The sequence below is a fragment of the Hoplias malabaricus genome, chromosome 1 (genome assembly GCF_029633855.1).
Source record: "Hoplias malabaricus isolate fHopMal1 chromosome 1, fHopMal1.hap1, whole genome shotgun sequence".
Lineage (NCBI taxonomy): Eukaryota > Metazoa > Chordata > Actinopteri > Characiformes > Erythrinidae > Hoplias > Hoplias malabaricus.
Window position 1 is genome coordinate 51,902,592 of NC_089800.1, and position 25,082 is coordinate 51,927,673.

The 25,082-nt window shown below is 40.5% G+C and overlaps 1 protein-coding gene across 2 annotated transcripts in view; it reads left to right on the top strand.

Moving 5' to 3' along the window:
- Nucleotides 1-2,600: 2,600 nt before the first annotated feature.
- The window catches only part of clcn2c (chloride channel 2c), an 85,484-nt gene continuing 63,002 nt past the window's right edge, over nt 2,601-25,082 (top strand). For both annotated transcript variants that reach the window (XM_066666520.1, XM_066666530.1), the window contains exon 1: nt 2,601-2,814. In XM_066666520.1, coding sequence (XP_066522617.1) covers nt 2,764-2,814 — 51 coding nt within the window. In that variant the 5' untranslated portion in view covers nt 2,601-2,763. The remainder of the gene's footprint in view (nt 2,815-25,082) is intronic.

Here is a 25,082-nt window from a genome sequence, read left to right on the forward strand (position 1 = left end):
CTTTATTTTTGTGACTACATTGTTTAGACACTACTAATATAAATATAATACAACTGTGTGTGATTTATTTATTTTACATTTGACTATCCGTTGTAAAAGAGGTTTCAGTCTTGAGGAGAGGTAGTGTGATTAATCACGATAAATTGCAGCAAATGTTTTGCGGTTAATTATAATTATATTATGGATTGACAGCACATAACTAATGTTGTCATGTCTGAATACAGTCAAATCCTTACAGCAATGTTCCAATGTCTACTGTAAAACTGTCCCTGAAACTTCAGAAGAGTGTCCACACTTTTGGCCACAAAGTCACAAATGTGTCAGTAGAAATGTTCAGTAAAATGACGTTTTACATTTAGCTAGATTTCCTAGAGTGTTCTTTCTGTGTCCACGTGGGTTTCCTCTGGGTGCTCCGGTTTCCTCCCACGGTCCAAAACACACATTAGTAGATGGATTGGTGACCCAAAAGTGTCCGTAGGTGTGAGTGGATGTGTGAGTGTGCACTCCTGCCTTGCCCCCAGTGATTCTGGGGAGCCTCCGGACCCACCGCAACCCTGAACTGGAAAAAGGTTACAGACAATAAATTAATTAATGAATGTACAACACTTTGGCTGCCACTTGTCTTTGAAATGTGCTATAGAAATAAAGGTGACTTGACTTAGGCTAAATTCAGTTGAATACATTATAAATACACAAACATAAGGGATAATCTGGAGCTTAACAAATACTTACCACACCAAAAAATGTCTAAAGAACACATACATTTGTGAAAATTCATAAATGATGTAACTGCACAAATGTGGGGCTCACTCATTATAACATCCCATAACTTCAGAGGACATGTTGGATGAGTGTCCAGTAAACGTTTAGCTCTAGTGTATATTCCTGACTCAGATTTAGTCTATAATCTAAGTGGGATTAACTGAATGATGTCAGCCAAATCTAATATCAATTTCAAATCAGCTTCAGTTAGCCACAGGTTATTTTAAAAAGAAATCCCCTAAATCTTTAATTAATGAGAAATATATGGAGGAACACATTGTCCTCAACTTGAAAAATTCAGCTGTGTTTTTATAATTTTCCACATTTTTACGCACATTAAATGAATATGAAGAGAAAACTGATATTATGTCAAGCCTAACCGGTACGCTATGTTTTCACTATAGTGTTGGTGTTAGTTTATTGTGTAAAACGGTTAAAACGAAGCTGTGTTTTTAGCTGTTAGCGGCAGACGCGATTCACTTTCTGACAAAGATTAATATTTAACTCTAAAACACAAAAGAAAGAAAATGATTAAACACACTTTTTCAGGAAAAACGCCGACGAGATAAAATTCACCTCAGACCTCTGAGGCGGTTCAAACCGCTTCTCGTCCGCGGCGCTGGAACTCGATGTTCGAACAGCGGATGAACCGACTCGTTAAATCAGTTCTTTAGCATTAGTTCCAATTAAGTTTAAATGAGTCGAAGCTTATCCTGATCTCATTTGATTCTGAAATTCGTTTATTTCTGCTGTTTCTTTTATTATCACCTATATGAATATATATAAAGTGAATATAAATATAGATGCATATTTAGTTCCTGCTTCCTGTCCTCACTTATTCCCTTAGTTTTTAACTTTTTTTGTGTACTTTAAAGGGGAATTCTACCAACTTTTCAAACTTTCTTTTTATGAAAGAGCTGAGATATAAAACGTCATACGATGTAATTTCATGTAAAACGGCTATTTCAGAAAGTCTTAAAGGCAGATTTCATTACAATGGTGTTTAATGGAACCAGACATCTCCAGGTCTTCACCTCAAACATAGCGTGTTGGTTTACTATATAAAACTGTGTGAACCTGTGTCTTCTATGTTTTTATAAATTGTAGAACCTTTAATAATATCCACTCGATTGGTAAAGTGCAGAAGGTAACACCACCCCAGTAAACAAGGAACGTCCCTGGACGTTCAAAATAGGTCTAAAAGTAGTCTGTCCGTCAAGGACATATTTTAAACGTCAATGGACGTCCAAAATCCATTTAAAAAGTTAGTTAAGTGGTGACCAATCGATAACGTCAGTGGACGTCCAAAACGCGTTTTATACAAGTAATGTATTTCGGGACCAATTAATAACGTCAATGGGCGTCCAAAATACGTCAAATAGTCGTCTTTTCAATGTCTGTGTTTGGACGTCTTTTCAACTTTCATTTTCAACCTTAAGAGAACTTTGATTAGACGGCAGTCATTATGTTATTTCAACGTTGAATCAACGGTTAATTGTTTACTGGGACTGACTTCCACTTTTATGACTTCGTTTTTTTCACTTTGATGTATTTTATTTCTTCATTCCTTTATTTTTCTTTTGGCATCTTAACCTGTTTCCTTCTGAATTGGCTGAATCGATTCACTTCAGGTGAACAGGAGGAAAGAGTCGGTTCTGCCACTCTGAGGAAACTTTGGCAGAAAGTTGAGAGAGAGAGAGGACTGTACCATTGCGTTGGAGCGCGGGGGGAGCACAGTGGGTGGAGAGAATTGCCTCCTCTCGCGCGAGTCCCGCCTCGGCTCGAGCTCGTGAAAACTTCTCGCGGAGTATAAAAATGACCGGAGCTCGCGACGTTACGCAACGGCGGGTCACGCCGAGTCAAGCTTTCTCTCGCGCGGTAGTCTTCACACGGCGCGCGTGCCCGTGGTCCTGAGTGTGTGCCCGTGCGCGAGCCAGAGTGAGTGAGTGACTGACTTTCGTTCCGGAGCGCTCTCTCCTTCTCTCCCGCGAGACGAGAACCATGGCCGGGGACGGCACGGACCAGCGCGCGCTGCAGTATGAGCAGACTCTGGTGAGTTTGTGTGTTTGTTTGTTTCCTTGTTTACTGGCTTGTTGGTTTAAAGGCGGAGCGGTTCATGCAGTGTTTGTTGGTGCACGTGCATCGTCTCGCGCTTGTCCTCCGTGCTTGTAGGTTGGGAGTCCTACCGATTAGGACAGTAACGCACGCACGCGCGTGTGAGTGAGTGATGCAGCTGTGACACTGAAAACACCTGGAGCAGAGATATTTCTTTCTTTCTCTTTCATTCGTTTCTTGATTTTCTTTGTTGTTTTGCTTGTTTTCATTTATTTTCTTACAGTTTATTATTTCTTTCGTTGTTTTCTTTGCTGTCTCGCTTTTGTTTCTTTACTTTTAGTTGTTTCTTTTTACTTTCTATGTTTTGTTTGTATTATATTCCTTTCTTGTTAGCTTGTTTCTTTTTTTCAGTCTTTCATGTCACTCTCTCTCTTTCTCTCATTTTTTTGTTCTCATTTTCTCCTCCAATCTGCCAGGTGTATCTGATCCGTTCTTTTCTTTCTCTACTTGTTACTCTCAGATTTTACGGAATGATACGATTCTTTAGAAAACGATTCAGTGTAAACCCCCAGTGTAACTCAGAATCAGTGAAGAATCATTTGTAAATGAATCAAGGGAGAAGACTTCTCTTCTGTGCATCCATCTCCCTGTCTCTCCTACCTCTCTCTCCAAGGCTTTGTGTGTGTGTGTGTGTGTGTATGGACTCGTTTTGGGGGTGAACTAATATTGAGACAGAAACACTTCTGCATTGTTTTTGTTCATGATCGCTTTGTAGTTACATAACCTCGATCCACAGCTGAATCAGCAACAAATACACACTCATACTCTCTCTCTCTCTTTCTTTCTCTCTGTCTCTCACACACACACACACACACACACACAAAGTCCACACAATGTGCTGCTCTCATTAGAGATGACAAGCCTTCACCAAGTGTCCCCACTACACACACAAATATACATGTGTACACACACACACACACAAACATATAGACACAGTGTCTTTGTCTTGCAGCTGGACTATGTGTAGCAAGAGGTGTTCGTTTGTTGTGTAGAGAGAGAGAGAGAGAGAGAGTGAGTGAGTGTGTGTGTGGGATGTTCCCCAGCTGTAAATCCTGAAAGGATCCACAGTTCCCCGGGCAGCTCCATGCCAGCCGTGCTGTCTGAACACTCCTACAGAATCAGTATTGAACTCTCAGCAATCCCTGTGGTGCCTCCCACCTCCCAACGGGAATTCACATCAGTGGACGCCATAGATGCTCCAAAACGGAAGATATTTGTCCAAAAGTCACTATGTGAATTTTCCAGTCCACCTTAAATGGTGCAGCAGTTACATTCAGGAGCATAAGATTCCTATGTGAATTTCCCAGTCCACCTTAAATGGTGCAGCAGTTACATTCAGGAGAATAAGATTCCTATGTGAATTTTCCAGTCCACCTTAAATGGTGCAGCAGTTACAGGGAAGTGTGATGTGACCAGAGGAACAGTAGCAGTAGTTTTCAGCTTTCTGAAGAAGACTTCTGATTGGCTCCCAGCTTTGTTTGTAATTGGATGAGTGGATGAATGGATGCAGAGTAGTGATATGTATTTATTAGAGACAGTCATTTTCTTTGCTGCCTTTAAGCACAAGCTGCGAGTCCTGACATTGGCCTCGAGAGAGTCGTCTGGAAACTTGGGAATACACATCTGGACAGAGGTTGTTTTGACTGGGGACAGAGGTGAAGTCCTCCAGAGCACAGGCTCCGCCCATAACCCCAACCCCACCCTCGAAACCCCACCCCCTAGATTCTGCTGGTTCACTTTTGATCATCCGAGTTTGATTGATCAGGGATCAGATACTGAAATCAGATCAGGGTCTCTCTCTCTCTCTCTCTCTCTCTCTCTCTCTCGTAATCCAGTGGGAGAGTGAGAGAGAGAGAGAATGCGATGGGACACTTGAAAAGAGACACAGACGGAGAGGGGTGCAATTTGTTTTGACAGAGCATTATAAGACTCGGATAAGGCCTGGTCTTTTAAACCCTTTCATGTTGTGTGTGTGTGTGTGGTGTGTGTCTCTGAGTGTGTTATCAGATAAGACCTGTGTGTGTGTGGTGTGTGTCTGTGAGTGTGTTATCAGATAAGACCTGTGTGTGTGAGAGAGAGGGAGATAATTTGTCTGTTCTGTTTGCTGGTCCCTGTCTCTCATTGTTCTTCTGTCCGGAGAGTGGAAATGACTAATCTACACTGTGTGTGTGTGTGTGTGTGTGTGTCTTATCCAGGTGAAACTGTTCTTGATTTAATAACTGAACTGACCTCCTCTCACTGTCTCACTCTCTCAGACTTTGTACACACACACACACACACACTGTAATGACACAGCACACAGTAGCATTCTCAAAATATGTCATGCTTCAAATCGCTTGTTGTCACTTTGTAAAAAGAAACTGTCTTAAATTTTTGTTTCTATTTAATCCTTGTGTAATTTTGACCAAAACTGGGCACCCATTAATGTTTAAATTCCCATAAACTATGCTTTCAAAGTATTAATTTGTCTCTTATTCCAGGGAAGCACTAGTGATTATCTTTTATCTGTGCTGAAACCCACAATCAGACAGTTATTTTCTACACTTGGCTTTAACATGTGTCCTGTAACTGGACGTTGACTGTGTAAACATTTCAAATCAACACTAGGTAGTATTTTTACCTTAAAATTACAGCTTCAAAATCATTGTGATGCTCCACTGAGCTGTGACAGCGAGAACACAGCCTCTGTCGCTGCTACTCCAGGCTCAGCACTGCAGAAACCGCACTGTGTAACATTAGGAGGAGGGTGGGAAACCATCCACACTTGCATAGGTGGAGCCTAGGAGCAAAAATATTAAATCTTACGTATTGTGCCTTTTAAAGGACTAACTAAAGACTGGGGTCTGATGGGAATGGGTTGGGGTGTGGCTCCGGATCCCGAGGTAGTAGAGCAGGAATTGTGACTGAATTTATTTGGGAAAGAAATCGCACATGACTCTGCTGTTGAAGAGATTATCAGATGTATGAATTCTATTCCGACTGAGATGTATAAAGGAACGTTTTTCCGATTCGGATTCAGCTGTTGTCCATCGTGGATCAAACCTGTCTGGTGTGAGAGTGAAGACAAACAGCCGGGATGGATTTTACTGTGCTTTCTGATGGAGACGCTGGACTGGACCTTGACTTTTAAACCACAGAAGGACGTTGATGGACCCTAACGGTCATTATCCCCCCTCCCTCCCCTCAGTGTGATGAGCTTCTGTTTGATCTCAGTCAGTGGGGGGAGACCCTACAGCCGCCTACACACTCCTGATGTGTTTACGGTAGTGATGAAATCTGTTGGGGTTCATGACTCATTCGGCTGGAAAGCCAAACCCACATCAAGAAGCGAATCAATTAATAGAATAATTAGGCTAAGCTGCTTAAAGCAACACAAAGTCATATTTTTAACTTACAACTACAGCTTCAGAATCATTGTGATGCTCCAATGAGCTGTGACAGGAAGAATAGAGACTCTGTCGTAGCTACACTAGGCTCAGCACTGCAGAAACTGCACTGTGTAACTTTTGGAGGCGGGTAGGAAACCAACCCCCCCCCCCCACCTTTCATTTCAGGGCAGTGCTTTGAAAATGAACTATTCTCTGTGACTGTAGGCGGAGCCCATGAGTAAAAACACCAAATCTCATTTACTGTTCCTTTAATGGAATTTTAAATTTCCGCCTTAAAATGTGTGAAACATTCATATTGGCATTTATTTTAACTTTCCATTCCACCTTAAATGGCTTGGCCGAAGTATTCTAGCAGATTTCACTAGAAGTTTCCCTTTATTTTGACCCTGTCCTCGAATAGATTTGAAATTTAAGGTGGAATGGACAGTTACGTTGAGAATGTGGGGAATTGGTGTTTTTGGAAAATGTTTATGATAGAGCTTTCAGAATGCAGCTCACACACACACACACACACACACACACTGAAGTTCACCTTACAAAATGATGAGATTGAGTTTGACACATGGAAACAACAGACACGTAACCTCCTCTCTCTCTCTCTCTCTCTCTCCCCCATGTCGAGCTGTTGTTCCGTAATCCAGATGGTGTACCTTTGGTCATGTTTACAGATAACAGTATGTTACACAGTGTCAGAAGCCACATAAACAGTTCTGAGCGTGTGGACACTGAGGTTAGCGCTAACGCTGCACAACGTGGACAAAACAGTGTAATATTTACAGAAACAATCAGTGATATTTCTCCAGTGATTGCTGCTCACACTGAGGCACAAGCATTAACCTGACATTACACTGTCCATAAAAAATGTCCTGTACAGGTGTGTTATTGTCACTAAAGACAGAAAGAGTGTAATGTACCTTTTAAAGGTAGAACAGTGGATTTATAATCCAGTTTATTTTATTAAGAATAGATAACATTGTAGATACAACACATCCTTCTTCTGCAGAAGGAGAGGTCAACAGTTGTAAGCATTTGTTGTAGAAATGTGTAATAAATAAGTAAATACAGAAGGAAATCAATAAAAACCTGAAGATAGAGGGGTGTATGCAAATCAATGAAAATTCATTCATTCATTATTTGTAACCCTTATTCACTTCAGGGTCGCGGTGGGTCCAGAGCTTATCTGGAATCATTGGGCACACAGGGTGTGTTCCTGTCTTGCGCCCATTGAGTCCTGGTAGGCTCCAGACCCACCGCGACTCTGAAGTGGATAAGGGTTACAGATGAGTGAGTGAATGAGTATAAAAAATAATAAATATTCTTCAAAACATATTGTTGGATCATTTTATTGGTAAAAATGGCTTACCTTTCCTTTTAATATTTCTGTAAAATAGTTTAATGATAAAAAATAAAAACAAGAAATTAGTCTCTGATTCTGACTCCAGTAAAAAAAAAGAGAGAGAAAAAAAGAAATAAAAGCGAAGGGGAGCAGTTGTCTTTAACAACGACTTTAACCCTGTAGGTTGCTGTACTGTTGGTAGTTTTTGGGTAGTTGATCTGTCATGGTTTGGAACTAGGATTCTCTTGTTAGCAACTTGATAATGAGTGGGCTGTTAAGTTCAGGGACTGATTAGCTGCATTACTTCTGTAGCTCCAGTGTAAACATGTGTCTGAGTGACTACATTTTGGTAAAATTTGATGGGAATTTTGGAAATTAGATGAAATTAGATGATTGCATCAAATGTGTGTGTGATATAATGTGTTTTTGTGTGTGTACCACATTGTGAGGACCATTAGCCTGTTTATACACGCATATTATGAGGACTTGTCTTTCCTGAGGGACAACCAGCTGGTCCCCACAATGTAATGATTACATTTTTAGGGTGAAGATGAGTTTTAAGGTTGAGTTAAGGGTTAGGGTTAAACTAGTAGCAGTTCTAGGAGATTTTGTGTGTGTGTGTGTGTGTGTGTGTGAGAGAGAGAGAATGAATGGTGGAGGTATAAAAAACACTTTGTACTTAACACTTGTGTCCCTCTTTTTTGCAAAGGTTACACAAGATAGCATTGATCTAAACATGCGCGCGTGCACACACACACACACACACACACACTTGACCTCACTGTTTAACGCTGGCTTTTTCACAGGAATGACAAATATCCCTTCAGCAATTGGTGAGATCAGAGAGCGCAAATGAAAGGGAGAGTGAGGGAAAGAACGAGGGACAAACGGAGAACGAGTGCGGCCCTGTAGCCGCAGTAAAACGGGCATGTAGAAATAGTCTCTATCAAAGAGAGCTAAAGTGTTTGTGTGTGTGTGTGTGTGATGATACCCCTTCTTTGCATCTCTTCCTCTTTTTCTTACCTCTCTCACCCTCTTCCCTATTTTGCGGTTCTCCCTCGCTCCGTCTGCTCATCGTATCGAAGCCGACCATTGGCTAGTCCAATGACTGAGTGTCTGTTAGCGTCATCTCCTTTGTCTAATGATGGTCATTACACTGGTGTCATTCTCAAGGGTCAGTGAAGTTCAGCTCGGTTCATGGGAAAAATAACCTACATATCACATTGTGGCCAAGAAAGGAACAACAACAAAACCCTGATCTATTGTACTGTGCTAGCCCTGGATTTGCATCTCTTTTTGTCTTATTTAGTGAAATAATCAAATCAAAAGTGACTCCTGGGCGTGCTAGCATGGTGTCACACTGGTGCCACACTAATGGTAGCACATTCAGCCAACACAGATGTAGCATTGCGTTTTGTGATATTACCTCGTGGAATACACAAATGACACAACGTACTGTGCTCAGAAGTTAGTGTTTCATTTTATCTTCGGTTAGTGTTTTATTCGGTTTGAGAATTAAACTAATAAAGTGTACCCCACTTTTGTGTGTGTTTATATTAGCATTTAGATTTGTCATTAGTTATATAATAAAAAAAAATACAAAAAATTTGTCCATGTAATTTTATGCTCATACAGAAGAGAATTTGACTATACATTTGTCTCACGTAAAATGAGAACACTAACAAGCCATTGGTATTTTGCTAAAAGAGTTTAACAAATTGTGTTCTCTCTGTGTCCGTGTGGGTTTCCTCCGGGTGACTGTCTGTGAGGAGTGTGGTGTGTTCTCCCTGTGTCTTCGTGGGTTTCCTCCGGGTGACTGTCTGTGTGGAGTGTGGTGTGTTCTCCCTGTGTCTGCGTGGGTTTCCTCCGGGTGACTGTCTGTGAGGAGTGTGGTGTGTTCTCCCTGTGTCTGCGTGGGTTTCCTCCGGGTGACTGTCTGTGAGCAGTGTGGTGTGTTCTCTCTGTGTCCGTGTGGGTTTCCTCCGGGTGACTGTCTGTGAGCAGTGTGGTGTGTTCTCCCTGTGTCTTCGTGGGTTTCCTCCGGGTGACTGTCTGTGAGGAGTGTGGTGTGTTCTCCCTGTGTCTTCGTGGGTTTCCTCCGGGTGACTGTCTGTGTGGAGTGTGGTGTGTTCTCTCTGTGTCCGTGTGGGTTTCCTCCGGGTGACTGTCTGTGAGGAGTGTGGTGTGTTCTCCCTGTGTCTTCGTGGGTTTCCTCCGGGTGACTGTCTGTGAGGAGTGTGGTGTGTTCTCCCTGTGTCTGCGTGGGTTTCCTCCGGGTGACTGTCTGTGAGCAGTGTGGTGTGTTCTCTCTGTGTCCGTGTGGGTTTCCTCTGGGTGACTGTCTGTGAGGAGTGTGGTGTGTTCTCCCTGTGTCTTCGTGGGTTTCCTCCGGGTGACTGTCTGTGAGGAGTGTGGTGTGTTTTCCCTGTGTCTGCGTGGGTTTCTTCCGGGTGACTGTCTGTGAGGAGCGTGATGTGTTCTCCCTGTGTCTGCGTGGGTTTCCTCCGGGTGACTGTCTGTGAGGAGTGTGGTGTGTTCTCCCTGTGTCTGCGTGGGTTTCCTCCGGGTGACTGTCTGTGAGGAGTGTGGTGTGTTCTCTCTGTGTCCGCGTGGGTTTCCTCCGGACTGTGGGTTACAGACAATGAACGAATGAATACATCTAACAAATTTTGTGCATTATTAATAAACACCAAAAATAATAATAATAATAAAATTAGCATATAATTTTTATGAGTAAATAAACAGGAAAAGAACTTTTGTGTTGACGCGTTTGTAATGAATGAGAGCAATAAAACCCTTACCCTTGATGCTGTGCTAACACAGATATAGCATTTCGTTTTATGTGAGTATTAGGGAAAGGAAATTACCAACTTTTCTGTGCTAACGCAATCATCAGTGAGCTTTTGTTTAATTATTGTTTTATGAACTAGCCTAAGTTAGTTCAGTTTAACTATGCTAACACAGTTAGCATTTCCTCTTGTGTCATCAGGTATCCACATTTAGGGAGCGGTGCAGAATTTATCCGTTAACACGGTGCTACCAAGTCTCTGCTTTTTGATCTAATTTGTAAGCATAAGCTATCAACATGAGACTTGTTTTATTTATTTATTTATGTTCCTCAGCACCTCTTAATGTTATCTGGGTTTACAAAACTGTTCATGTTCATCTCGAGGATGTGATGTAACGCTGCGGTTGAATGTTTCTTTTTATAAAGATAAGCCAGATGCCAGTTTCACATGCAAGTCATTTATTTTCACACAGTGAATTATATCCTGTGATTCAAATGAGGTGAGCCAATAGGAAGCTGTAATTCTTTTGCTCATATGTCGTATTGAAAGTATGATGGATCCAAACAGGACTTTGATTATGACAATTCAAGGTTGGACACAAGCTTAAGGAAGGAAGTGGAAGTCATTTGTCAGTGGACACAATCACCATGGGCTAAAGTAATAAAATGTATGTACTTTTCAAATCAGATCTTTTTTGTTTGTTTGTTTGCTCTGATGATACACAAACTAGTACATTGCAGTATATCTCACTAAAATCTGGTTAATATAAACCCAGAAATGCAGGTGTCTTATTAGAAATAAATATATATATATTGATTTCCTTATAATTTTTAATAAATTCCATTTGAGATTTTTTTTGATAACCCCAAAAAATGTGATTTTATTAAAGCTTTTACCTGATCTCACCATCCTATAAAAGCACCCATATTGTCATGTATCTCTTGTTATCTGTCACATTAAGGAAGTGAAACGCAGCTAATTTCTAGTTAATATTTGATTATTTGGGATTGTTTTTACTAAAAGTAATGTATTGTTATTTGTTTTAAATAAAAATGTATTACTTTGTTCTTTTTTAATACTTTTTACAATGCAGTATTAAGCTCCCTTTGCAGATAGTCAATGAGCAGCAAACTGACAAAAGCACCTGCTGTTTGGAAGTTTTCTATAAGCTGTAGAAGATTTGTACACTAATGATTTGAAGTAAATTTTCACTGGATATCAAAATATCTTTAAAGAAGTGGGATAATAATGTAGTAAACTTGACTTTAACCTTATTGTACCCTTCTCACTGCAGATGATAAAGATGAATGTACAGAATGTTTCTTCATGTTGTCATACTTCTCCCCATTGTCTTTTTTCCCTGGACTTTACACTAGAGTTTTACAGTAACAGTGAAAGCTTATACAGCTCCAGGAAAAGATGTTAGCTGAGGTTTATAAGAACAATTCTCCAAGCTGTTATGTTTACAGAGCATTATATTTTTTTATTTCGTATTTAAATAAGGTCAATGGTTAAACACTATCTTTTTCTGAGAAAAAGTTTGTAGTTGGTCGGAACGTGGCTGTGTTAAAAATCTGGATCAGACGCCAGCAGCAGTTACATCAACCTTGCATTTGTAGGTCAGCGCTGTCTGGTCTTAAAGTGATGGTTTGTGAGTATCGAATAGGGTTGGTCAGGAATGCTGTGATAATACAGTGAACCAAGATTTTGGGAAAAGTTGGCATTATATGAAAATGATAGTGTGTTTGCTCTTTTTAGTATAAGATATTTATTAGATATTATTATTTTATTGGCTCACAGTAAGAGAACACCCCCTTTTTTCACAGTAAGATGGGTTGTTCGCTGCTGAATAATTCCCCCACTTCCCTTCATCCACTGTCTTGATACTGTCCTCTATACGCACTATAGAGCCCTGGGGGTGGTCTTAATGTTTTGGCTGTCCACATCTTCTAAGGTCACTCTGACTCTCTACTGTTGACAGCAAAGTCACATTAGCAGCCTTTATTTTCATTTGCCCACCGGATCAGAACGAAGCACTAGTTCACACCGGTGCTGTGTGTACATGGGCATGTTTTTATACATTTGCAAGGACCAGATATACTCCCAACGATAGGAATCGCACACATTTTGTGTTATTGTGAGGTCACTTAGGTGGTCCTCACAACGTCTAATTTTATTTTCATACAAAACTTGGAGCTTGAATGTGAAAAATTAAGAGGGAAATGATTTACCTTTGGTCACTGAGGTCAGGGTAAGGTGTAGGTGTAGTGTTTATTATCTACAGTGATCTTTATTTCATTGGAGGTCCCTATAAGTTTAGCAGAACCAACACCACCGTGTGTGTGAATCCACTGTTCCAGCTGCATGTATTTTCCACCTGATCTAAATCTAGTTGATATGCTAAACATTGCTATCAAAGTCATCAGCTCTGATCTCAGAGGCAGGGGACAGTTCTCACACTCGTCTTTCTGAACTTCTGACCGCACTGCAGTCCCCACCCCCCACCACCACCACCCTTTGCATCTGAGAACTGATAGGGACAATGGTGAGACCACCTTAAAACTTCCTTATGCTCCATCTCTCCAGAGAAAACAGTTCCACTGCTCCAGAGCTGGAGGGGTTTATAGCCGTCTAGTGGAGGCTGTCGGTGGCTCAAGCCCCAAAATGACCTAAGTTTAAAAACAATAGAAAGGTTTAGCTCGTGGTGCTATCTTTAAAACTCACTATAATGAGCTGGATGATGTTACACGGCTTTAATTTGCTTTCTCCATGTTTTTCTCTTTATATCTCTCTCATTTCTTTTTTTCTACCTATCTTTGGTCCTCTGTTTTGAATTTTACGTTACGTGCTGGAGGTAGGTGGATGCAGAACAGATCTTTGAGTGAGTGAGTGTGTGTGTGGGTGCTGGTGTATCAGTCATGTGCAGCCTTGCCATTTCTGAACTGAAAGTGGGGTCTTCCTCTTCTGCTGCTTTTAATAGAGACAGAGAGAGCTGATAAACCACTACATTTACCACAAAATATATTAGTCATCCACACAGGAGCACTTTGTAGTTCTACAATGACAGGCTGTAGTCCATCTGTTGCTCTGCAGGCTTTGTTCCCCCCTGTTCTTCAGCACTCAGGACCCCCACAGAGCAGGTGTGATGTGGTGGTGGATCATTCTCAGTGCTGCAGTGACACTGACGTGGTGGTGGGGTGTTAGTGTGTGTTGTGCTGGTGTGAGTGGATCAGACACTGCAGTGCTGCTGGAGTTTTTAAACCCTGTGTCCACTCTCTGTCCACTCTGTGAGACACTCCTCCCTCGTTGGTCCACCTTGTAGATGTAAAGTCAGAGACAGTAGCTCACCTGTCGCTGCACAGTGTGTGTCGCTCGTCCTCTAGTCCTTCATCAGTGACACAGGACGCTGACGGCTGGATGTTTTTGTTCAGTGGACTGTTCTCGGTCCAGACTCTGAGGGGTTTTTTAAAACTCCAGCAGCACTGCTGTGTCTGATCCACCACTGTCTGTAATTGTAGAACTACAAAGTGCTCCTGTGTGGACAGTGGTTTGCATACATGCAGATTGTTTTCTTGTGTCTGTTTTCTTTTCTCAGTGCAGGGTTGGTGCTTCACTCCAGCTCCACGTCCTTTCAGACCCACAGTGTTGAGTTGTGGAAGGACGGACACAAACAGCTGTGTCCAGAAGTGCTCTCGTCTAAGACATTAGTTGTGGATGAAGTGTGTGTTTTGTGTCAGTGCTGCTATTTGTTTGTTGTTACTTGGATACTCTCTTAAAACCCATAATGTGGACCACCCCCTCACACACTCAGGGGCACGGGGGGTGGAAGCTTTTTTTTTCTGCCGTTGGTCCAGTGTCCCTCCTTCAATCTGTGGATGTTAAAGCTGTCTGGGTTGCCATGGAGATGCCTGTTTCCTTGGGGTCCCTTTTGTAAAAGAGGGGGCACTGCTCAAATAACCTCTCTCTCGCTCTCTTTTATTCTTTTATTCTTTTTTCTGTTAGTTACATCTTTGTCTTTCTTTTTTTTATTTTTCCTCTCTTTATTTTTGTCCACCTTTTCTGTTTTCCTCCTTTAATTTAACTTTTTCTTGTGCTCTGCTTCTATTTCTTCTTCTCGTTTTCTGTTTCTCTTTATATGATTTTATTTCCCTCTTTGTTTTATTTTTCTCCTTAAAGTTCTCTCTTTCTCTCTCTCTCTCTTTCTCTCTAAACATGTTGAGTCCAGTTCTGATGGACAGTTTCACACACTCACCCAGTCTCACACACACACTTATGACCCCATGCTATTATGTGATCACTGGTTCTATCCACAAATGAATCTCTCTCTCTCTCTCTCTCTCTCTCTCTCTCTCTGTGTGTGTCACGCTGTCTTATTCCCCCACTTTCCATCACACAGCTGTATTTGTGTATTTAGCTGATGTGACTCTTCTGCTCTTTTGTTGCTCTCTCGCCTCTTCTCTCCGTTTTCTCGTGTTACCTGTGTCCAGCTGGACTGACCTCACACAGAGACGGAGGAGTAAAGGCTCCTCTCATCTCTCACTTTGGCTTATTCACTCGTTCCCTTGCTGGGTCCAGTGGGAACAAAGGTGAATGAGATGAAATGGATCTCTCTCTCTTTCTTTCTCAACCCGTAACCCCCGCCCCCCACACACCCACAACGTCATAAATCTGACATAAATGAATGGCATATTCCCCTTCACCTCAAACGTTATCCGCTATGTAGCTCCTAAGGCTCTTGGCCATTTTTATTTACTTCTGATTTTGCCCTGATGTACCACACTAACCCTTAGAAAACAGAAAATTATTCTTCTGCCTCTCTCTCTTTCTCTTTTGCTCTCTCTCTCACACACTCTCTATTATTCACTCATTAGTAAATAGTCAGTAGATTTCAACCTTTTTTTCTATTTCCTTTATAAGACAAAACAAATCTTACTAAAATATTCAAATAAATTCAGAGCCGGTCCGATGTTGTGCACTTTACTTTGATTTTTAAAGTGATGATATCTCCATTTTCATTTTACTTGTCTGTCTTCATAAAACAACACAAGAACAGAGGCTGTACATTTGACAGAAATTGGCAGCAATGTTCTGCGTGACGTGTTTCTCACGTGTCTCTTCTGGAACCAGTCGTGAGGGTTGATCATGTCGCCGTAATCAGCGACTCCTGAGGGTAAAGACATTTGTGATGTGTTAATTTTGTGCCGGGGCTTTGAGTTAAAGTACCCCAGTCAGCACTGTGTGAACTACATGCCTTTGTCGACGTGTCCGTCAGTAGAGGAGCTCGGGCCGTGTCCCAGCGTGGTGCCATACTCACTACGTAGTGCACAGTTATTATCACATAATAAACTAATAATACTGCACTCAGACAGTAATTTGGCACTAATTCGACAGAGAAATGTTACACTTATAGTTCACTAAAACTATTTTTGTCACACACACACACACATACACACACTCAGAGGATTCCTTTGTGCTTAGGCCTTGTTAGGACATACTGTCCCTAAGGGAGTGCTTGCTTTGTTCTTGTAACACTTAGCACTTTTTTGTGTGTGTGTGTGTGTGTGTGTGTGTGTGTGTGTGTGTGTGTGTGTGTGTGTGTGTGTGTGTGTGTGTGTGTGTGTGTGTGTGTGTGTGTGTGTGTGTGTGTGTGTGTGTGTGTGTGTGTGTGTGTGTGTGTGTGTGTGTGTGTGTGTGTGTGTGTGTGTGTGTGTGTGACAGAGATAAAGAATGGATGGAAATGCTTGACATGAGATTAGAGCAGTGTGTTCTATGTACTGTGTGTATGTCAGACAAGGGGAAGTAATCTGTGTGTGTGTGTGTGTGTGTGTTCATACTAGAGATTTGAATGAAGTAGCCATTGTTCGTTGTTCTCATTGGGAGCCAAACACTAACCCAAAATCAGCTGATGGCATTTCTCTTTCTTGTTGTGAATGAATATTCACTTTGTCTTTTCCAGTTTTGCTAATCCATAATAAGCCCATGACAATAATTCCAATACGATATTTACTCTTTAATAACTTATCTCCGAGGCCTGATCACAGGGCGACTGTAAGGTCAGCCACAGATGACCTCTTCTGAGTGGTTAAGTGGTCTGTCCCCTTCCCTCAGCACAGTGACAGCCACCAATGCTAGTAGCGTCACAGATTTCCAAGTGGCATAGGTTTAGGGGGTGGATGATTACGGCCCTGAAATAATATCATGATATTTCAGGGTTTTTCTGTGATAACGATATTGTTGGTGATACGAGAAAAAATAGTTTTTCAAGACAGTTTTATTGCAACAAAATGAATTACATTTTATTTCAGAATAAAACAATGATGTAGATACAAACACAAACAAAAATCTGTAAACATTCGGTTACTTTGTAAGCAGTAATAAATAACCAAGAGTCTGCCTATGTGTTTGATGACAGCTCCTCAAAAGCAAGCCCAGACTGGTTTGTTCACATTGTGGGAGAAGTGGATAGTGGATGGAAAATGTTGTGACTAAAATAAAAGTGTTAACGTCCTCAGAACAGTTCCTGAGCGCAGCAGCGGCTAAAGCATTGAGCCTATAGTTGGGGGATGATAAGTGCAGTTGGGGTTGGATCAGTTTGAGGCCAACTCCTGATTTTCCACCATTTCACCATTTAATCATTACTTCTTTAACTCAAACCAAAAACGGAAGAAGTTGTTTTTAACCACAAGCAAATCCAAAAGTGCTAACGCTAACACCATTTGTACAGAATACAGCTCCAACAGCCTGGATTTTGGAACAAGTTTGTTTATTGGCTCATGGAAGCGACGTCTGCCTGGGGTTTCTCAATACTTTGCTATTGATTTTTTTATTTTATTTTTTCAGCTGAAAATGAATGAATATCAATACGCTGCCAAAATCTTGAATTCAAATCCCAGCCATTCTAAAGAGGACTCACTATGTAAATAATAAAATGACTTTACACATCGGGCCTCATTTATCAAAATAGCATGAGGTAAATTTTGATGATAAACATCATGTGCAAAATTCAAAGACTGTGTTTGACGTACTCTGGAGTAGAACATGGAACCTTCAGTGCAACATCATGCCTTTTCCATGCCGTTCACCTTTCAGTGGTCATCCACTGCAGGGGCGTCCAAACCCTGTGTAGCTGGGCTAGCCTCGGTGTTTGTTCCACCTTGACGCTTGTTGTCTCTCTCCACTGCTGATGCCTTGTTTAGTTTGTCATGTTGATGCCACTGTCAGTCATTGCACCATCTAACCTGCCCTTGCTATTCTGAGCAGCGGATGGGGATTTACAAACTTCTAAATGCTATATAACTTGTTTACGGTATAAATATATATCAAACACAACATGGAAAATACTATTTTATGGAATTTATTTCAATTAACATATATTTAAAAGTGTGTTCTCCCTGTGTCTGTGTGGGTTTCCTCCGGGTGACTGTCTGTGAGGAGTGTGGTGTGTTCTCCCTGTGTCTGCGTGGGTTTCCTCCGGGTGACTGTCTGTGAGGAGTGTGGTGTGTTCTCCCTGTGTCTGCGTGGGTTTCCTCCGGGTGACTGTCTGTGAGGAGTGTGGTGTGTTCTCCCTGTGTCTGCGTGGGTTTCCTCTGGGTGACTGTCTGTGAGGAGTGTGGTGTGTTCTCCCTGTGTCTGCGTGGGTTTCCTCCGGGTGACTGTCTGTGAGGAGTGTGGTGTGTTCTCCCTGTGTCTGCGTGGGTTTCCTCCGGGTGACTGTCTGTGAGGAGTGTGGTGTGTTCTCTCTGTGTCTGCGTGGGTTTCCTCCGGGTGACTGTCTATGAGGAGTGTGGTGTGTTCTCCCTGTGTCTGCATGGGTTTCCTCCGAGTGCTCCAGTTTCTTTCCACGGTCCAAAAACACACGGTGGTAGGTGGATTGGCGACTCAAAAGTGTCCATAGGTGTGAGTGTGTGTCGCCCTGTGAAGGACTGGCACTCCTCCAGGGTGTATTCCCACCTTGCGCCCAATGATTCCAGGTAGGCTCTGGACCCACCGCGACCCTGAACTGGATAAGGGTTACAGACAATGAATGAATTAATTAATATATTTAAAAACAAGTGTGCAAACTTTCACAACAGCTATTTTGTGTGGTGGTCCCAGAAATATTTGTCATAAATGATATTGTCATTTTAAGCTTATTTTAAACTACTTATATGAAATAATAGCTTATTAATGCAATTATAGCCCTTTAAAGAGCAATGAATTTTAGCAAAAACTATTCAGACAGAGGAAATGGAACATAAACAGTGTTTAATTAATTATCCTAATTAACAGTGGATTAATAGTGTAACTTGGGTTGAATGTTTTAATGCACATAACTTCAGAAAATCTACTTAATGTATTTGAGGTAATTGTTCCTAATATTACAAAAGTCGGGCGGCACGGTAGTGTCACAGTCACACAGCTCCAGGGGCCTGGAGGTTGTGGGTTCGATTCCCGCTCCGGGTGACTGTCTGTGAGGAGTTGGTGTGTTCTCCCCGTGTCCGCGTGGGTTTCCTCCAGGTGCTCCGGTTTCCTCCCACAGTCCAAAAACACACGTTGCAGGTGGATTGGCGAATTGAAAGTGTCCGTAGGTGTGAGTGTGTGAGTGTTGCCCTGTGAAGGACTGGCGTCCCCTCCAAGGTGTAATCCCACCTTGCGCCCAATGATTCCAGGTAGGCTCTGGACCCCCCGCGACCCTAAATTGGATAAGCGGTTACAGGTAATGGATGGATGGATTACAAAAGTCTCCAAGCTTTTAAAAATTGGGCCAATATTTTAATAAATAGATGTGTATTGACCTTGGGACATATAGGTACAACAACAGGTGTATATAGTCCAGGCCAATTTGTAAGTACATATTTAGCTTTTTACATTTTTTATTTTAATTATTATTATTTTATTATTTATATTTTGTCACCACACTGTTACAGGTTTGGTAGGAACTAAAGTGTAGAAGTTGAGATTTAAATATATTTACTGTATGGACAGTTACAACCATCATTTTACATTAGTCCTGTACTCTACTGTTGATCTGTAAAATAGTTTTTAAAGCAATTATTTCCAATACAAATTCAATGGAAATATTTGCCAATATTTTTTTATTATTATATCTTTATTATGTTTTTATCAGTAATTATTTAAACCCTAACACTTTTCCAGTCTATTCACTGTAACATGGAACCTATGGAATCCGAAGGAAAAGATACTTTGTCCCCAAAGAACAAACCTCAGCAAACAAACTGCGTGAGAAAACAGCCTTGAAGTTGTTTTGATTTTGAAAGAGGACCTGGAAACATTTTTGCTTTGTTGCTGGAAAAGGTTTTACTTGGTTACTGAACACAGCTGACAAACACACACACACACACACACACACCTTTGAAATAATCAGACTTGCTGGATATAAGCTCCCAACTCTACATTTTTTGGGGCTTTGTCTGCTCTAAAACACTTAATCCTAATATGTTAAGTAAGAACAAGCACTTCTTGAGTTGTAGTGGGCGTGTTAGAGTGGGAAAACCTTCAGATGTAGTATTAGGACCAGGAAACACTGAATTATAGTAATGAAGGAGTTGTAGATTACAGGGTTTCTCAGGAGAAGAAGCAGGTGATTTTTCAGGCGAGTGCTTTTGTCAGTAACCCCACTTTTTTTAAAAAATCTGAGAAGGTCTGAACCCAAAAACATACATTTTTAATATGAGGTTTATGTTCTGTAAGGTCCAGTTGCTAATGTCTCTTCTTCTCACTAATGAACTGGCCACGATGTCCTCAGTGAAAGTTGTCAAAGTAGTGGTCAGACACTAACACTGGACAAGGTCGGTACCAAACCTGTCTAATGGGTTGAGGTCAGGGCTCTGTACAGGATGCTGGATATCCTCCAACACCGAACTCACCAAAACATGTCTTTTTTAACCTTGCTTTGTGCACAGGGGCACGGTTGGAATTGCAAATGGCTGTCCACAAACTGTTGCCTCAAAGTTTGGAAGTATATGATGATCTAAATGTCTACCGAAACTGTGGCATTAACATTAGCTTCACATAAAAAAGGGGCCTAGGACTAACCCTGAAAGTGTAAACAGCCCCAAGTCATTAGCCTTCCTCTGCCAAACTTTACCTATGGCAATATGCATTTCGTGAGGTCAGATTCTCACAAATCCCCTGCTTTAAACTTCTCCAGCTGATGCCTGACGTTGCACGTTGTGGTCTTAGTCTTGAAGTCATAAAGCTTAGTTTAATTCGTTATGGAAATGATGCCATGTCACAAAAGCCCAAACTGCATCATGGAATTTAGAAATTAAGCAAAATGTAAAAATAACCTTGAAGTTGATATTTTTATCTCAAAAGCAGTGTGACCTCCAGTCGCCCAGAATGTTATACTTAGTTTCTCTGAGTTTACACACATTCACACACTGTTTGGAAGTGAGCAGATTTGCAGAGACAGTTGAGAAATTAAGGTTGATTCAATGCAAGGCAAACGCAAGTTAATTTATACAGCAGCATTTGTACACTGCCATCATTCAAATACCCCACTTTCTTGGAAGTGGAGGAGAGATGGAGGGTCGGGTGGAGAGAGGGGTGAGTGGAATAAAGATTGAGAGAGGAAGGTGGATGCGAGACTAGTAGTTTTTTAGTATTTTGTGTTGTCTACAGCCAAAATGTCTGATGTTCCAACACACAGAAAAGTAAAGTAGAATTTTTGTAATTTTAACCTCCATAAATTTTATAATAACTGAAATATTAGTTGTCTAAGAATTTTATATATATATATATATATATATATATATATATATATATATATATATATATATATATAAGTATAATAATGAAAATAATAATTGTGAAAATAAGTGCAACAATCAATAACAATAACAGTAATCCAATAATGATGATGATGATGAAATAGTTGTGGCATAAAACAATAAACATGAAAGGGGTAATTAAAGACTAAATTAAATCAATGTTTGTATTAGATTTGTGATATTATATAAAGAGAAAAATTCTAGCGGCAGAAAATAGGCGGGACCAGTCTTAATGAGCCAATCATTGAAGAGATACAGGGAGAATGACGAGCCACTCAGATGATCTGATACAAGGACGGGAACTTGAAGCACAACAATTTATTACATTTTTAATCTTTGAGACAACAAAGTGCTTACGTTAATTTTTTATATATTTTTTAAAAAATGTTATAAATAGTTATTATTATTATTATCGTTACACTTATATAGCGCCTTTCTAGACACCCAAGGACGCTTTACAATCTACACTGCTCTAGTTATAGTGTGTTGCAGTTTTAATTTGTTTTAACTTAATGTCTGAGTTTATAATGGACTACATAATAAATAACATTTAAGTAAGAAATATATAACAGTTCCTTAAAAGAACATTACGTAATATTTTTAACATTAAAATTACAGCTTCAAAATCATTGTGATACTCCACTGAGCTGCAACAAGGAAAATAGAGCTGTTGCTACTCTGAGCTCAGCACTGCAGAAACTGCAATATGTAATTTTTTGAAGAGGGCAGAAAACCACCCCCCTTCCCTCCTCTGCCTCATTGATTTCAGTACAGTGCTGTTAAAATGAATTACAATAGGGGGAGCTGTATAAGCGATAACCACATCTTACCTAATGTTATTTAAGTCGGTAGTTAATGTTTTAGTTTGTGCTAATGAAATAAATAACATTTCTATCAACATTTATTCATGATTTCTTTCTTATGAAATCATATGGAAGTTTATCAAAACAACATGAAAAAGTAGGATTGTGAGTTACACAGTGATGCTGCAGGTTGATTCACTGCGACACAGCTCTAGGGCCTTGGGGTCCTGGGTTCGATCTTTGCCTCATATCTGTGTTGGTGTGTTCTCTCTGTGTCAGCAAGGGTTTCCTCCATGTGCTCTAGTTTCTTCCCAGACACTGGTTGTGCAGATCCCAAGCCCAGATTAATGGGAGGATTGCGTCAGGAAGGAAATCTGACTTAAACCTATGCCAACTTCAGTATGTGGATTATTATTATTATTCGTTTTGGTGCCCTCTAGTGGGAGCAGCTAAAACAGGAAAATATTAGGGGACAGAGTTTATATAAATTATTATTATTATTATTATTATTATTGGTATCGTTATTTATATCGTCTGACCCTGTGAACCTGCAATGTCATTCATGTAACTGCTGACACCGGATCAGTCATTTGATTGGTTAATAAATAAAATACAGATTAAAGTCCAGACAGTAATATCTCCAAAAGCCTTTGTACTGTCCACACACACACACACACACACACATATATATGCAGAGGTATTGTACATGATATTTTGTTAAACACACATCCACACACTCTTTATCAGCTTGACAACTTTGAACCCACTAAAGTAAACACTGAACAGCCTTTTCCTTGTTGAGTAATATTAATTATTGACACATCTGTCTGTTACTGATATTTTATTATGAAAGAGTGGGGCTATAAATGGACTGACGCGCGCGCGCGCACACACACACACACACACACACACACAGACACAGGGTCAGGGTGTGGACTTGGTCATAGTATTCTATTCATTGTCTGTGTCAGCCTAGGAGTGTTAAATTATGTGTGTGTGTGTGAGGGAGAAGGGTTAAAGTCCTCTTCTCACTATTTTTTTTTTCCTGCTGACTTGCGATGTATGGAAAGATGACACTGTTGTGTGTGTGTGTGTGTGTGTGTTTGAGTGGGCTCAAAATGTAGCTGTACTTGGCCAAACTCTCAGAAAAGCCTGTCAGCATTACACATGAGCATGGCTTATTAAACAAACAAACACACATTCACACAAATAAATCACAAATACACTGTACAAAAGTGGCCCCACATTAGGCCCAAATGTGTCTATTTGATGAGACTGAGTTGGGTTTTGTGTCCTTGAGTTCTTACTTCAGATTTTCAATGTGCTACTGCTGCACCATTTAAGATGGAACAAGAAACTTGCTAATTTTGGGTTATGTTGGCACCGCTGTATGCCTTGTGCAATCAGAAAGAACATTTTAATTGTCTAATTGTGCTAAAAACCATCAGTGATAAGGATTAGCCTGTTAGTCCGTTAGCGAGGTGCTGAGGTGATGTTTACCAAAATCTCTGGTGAAATTTGTTTGTGTTAACATTGACGTGTATGTTTGTTTAGTAAGAAATATTGACACATCCAGAAATCAAGTGTAAGCCACACATTTTCATTCTCTCTCTCTCTCTCTCTCTCTCTCTCTCTCTCTTTGTGAGTCTCACACACTAAGAAATACACACCCTGGAGCTCACACTGAGCAAAACCAAAACCATGCTCCAGCTCGCTTCAAAAACAACAGCAGGTTTTATTGTCCTTGGTGGAGGGTGTTAGCGTGGGCTTTAGCAGAGATAAGGGCTTTATCACCAAGCTACTGCTTCTGAGCTAAGCACTTACTAACTTCATCCCGGTTAGTACTTCAAATTTGTTGTGAAACTGAGGTGAAACCGCTGTAAAATAATAATCCAAGAACAAAGCTAACTTTAGCACCACAACAAGCAATTAAAATTTAACCATCTCCCCCTTTCTTTCTTTAGTGAATCAACATAAATGTGGTTGTCGTCTTAAATGAGATCTTTTGTTTAGTACCAAAGCTATTAGGCTGATGTAGCTAACACATAGTGGAAGTTCCAGTACAGGAATTTAGCCTCATGCTAAACAAAATGCTCCACTGAGCTGTAATAGGGAGAAGCCACTCTTTGCTGCTCTGGGCTCAGCACTTCAGAAACTGCACTATATAATATATAATCTGTGTGTTTCTGGGGCTGTGTTCAGCATGACTCGAGGAGTGTTGGCTACGTTTCTCCATCGTCCTCGCTGTTCTGGATCTCAGCAGACAACTCAGAAGGCTGCATAATTTACACGTGTGTATCACACCTCACTCTGATCTGACCGCGCTGTAAACAGTGGATTAACCATGACTCTGTCCTGACTCTGTCTGTTGCATTTACAAAATGGTGGGTTTAGTGGGGGATGATGATTGGCTGGAGGGGTATTGCCAAATGAAATGAGCCCCTGACTTTAGGACTCCATTTAGTGGGTTTCTGAAAACTACACAACTAGGTCAGCGTTAGTGTAATCCAGCATAATTTAATATAAGTTTAATATATCTGACTTTAATTTTATATTCGAACACATATGAACAGAGCTTTGCTACCTGAAGATTTTCAGTGTGCAGTCAACTCCCATTTAACCCCTTTAACCATTAAGCTCTTGAACCCAGGGGAATTTAATGTAAAATATTAATGTAAAGTATAATTAAATATTAATGAATAAAGAAACATAACCCAAACAATAACTATGTATGCTATAATTCCCATGCTAAATTTTAGATTGGGATTATTTTATTAATAATAATAATAACAATGATGCTGCTTTGTAATTCAGGTTCACAGTATCAGCCTTTACTGCTGCATATATGTTTGTGATGACCAAACATGGTGCTACGATACAATAATACTAGCTTGATTATATTGTCAGATTTTGATAATACCTGGTTATCAATATAGTCTTGATATTTTAAATTACTATTGATTTTAGATGACATTAACAAGCTGGTATTATCTGGTATTATTTTCATATTGTAATTGAATGTTACCAGTATTAGTACATTGTTAATATCACACCAGGTTTTAATATCAACAGGTATATTGTTTGTCTGAGTTTATCGGCGATACCAGAAACGCAGA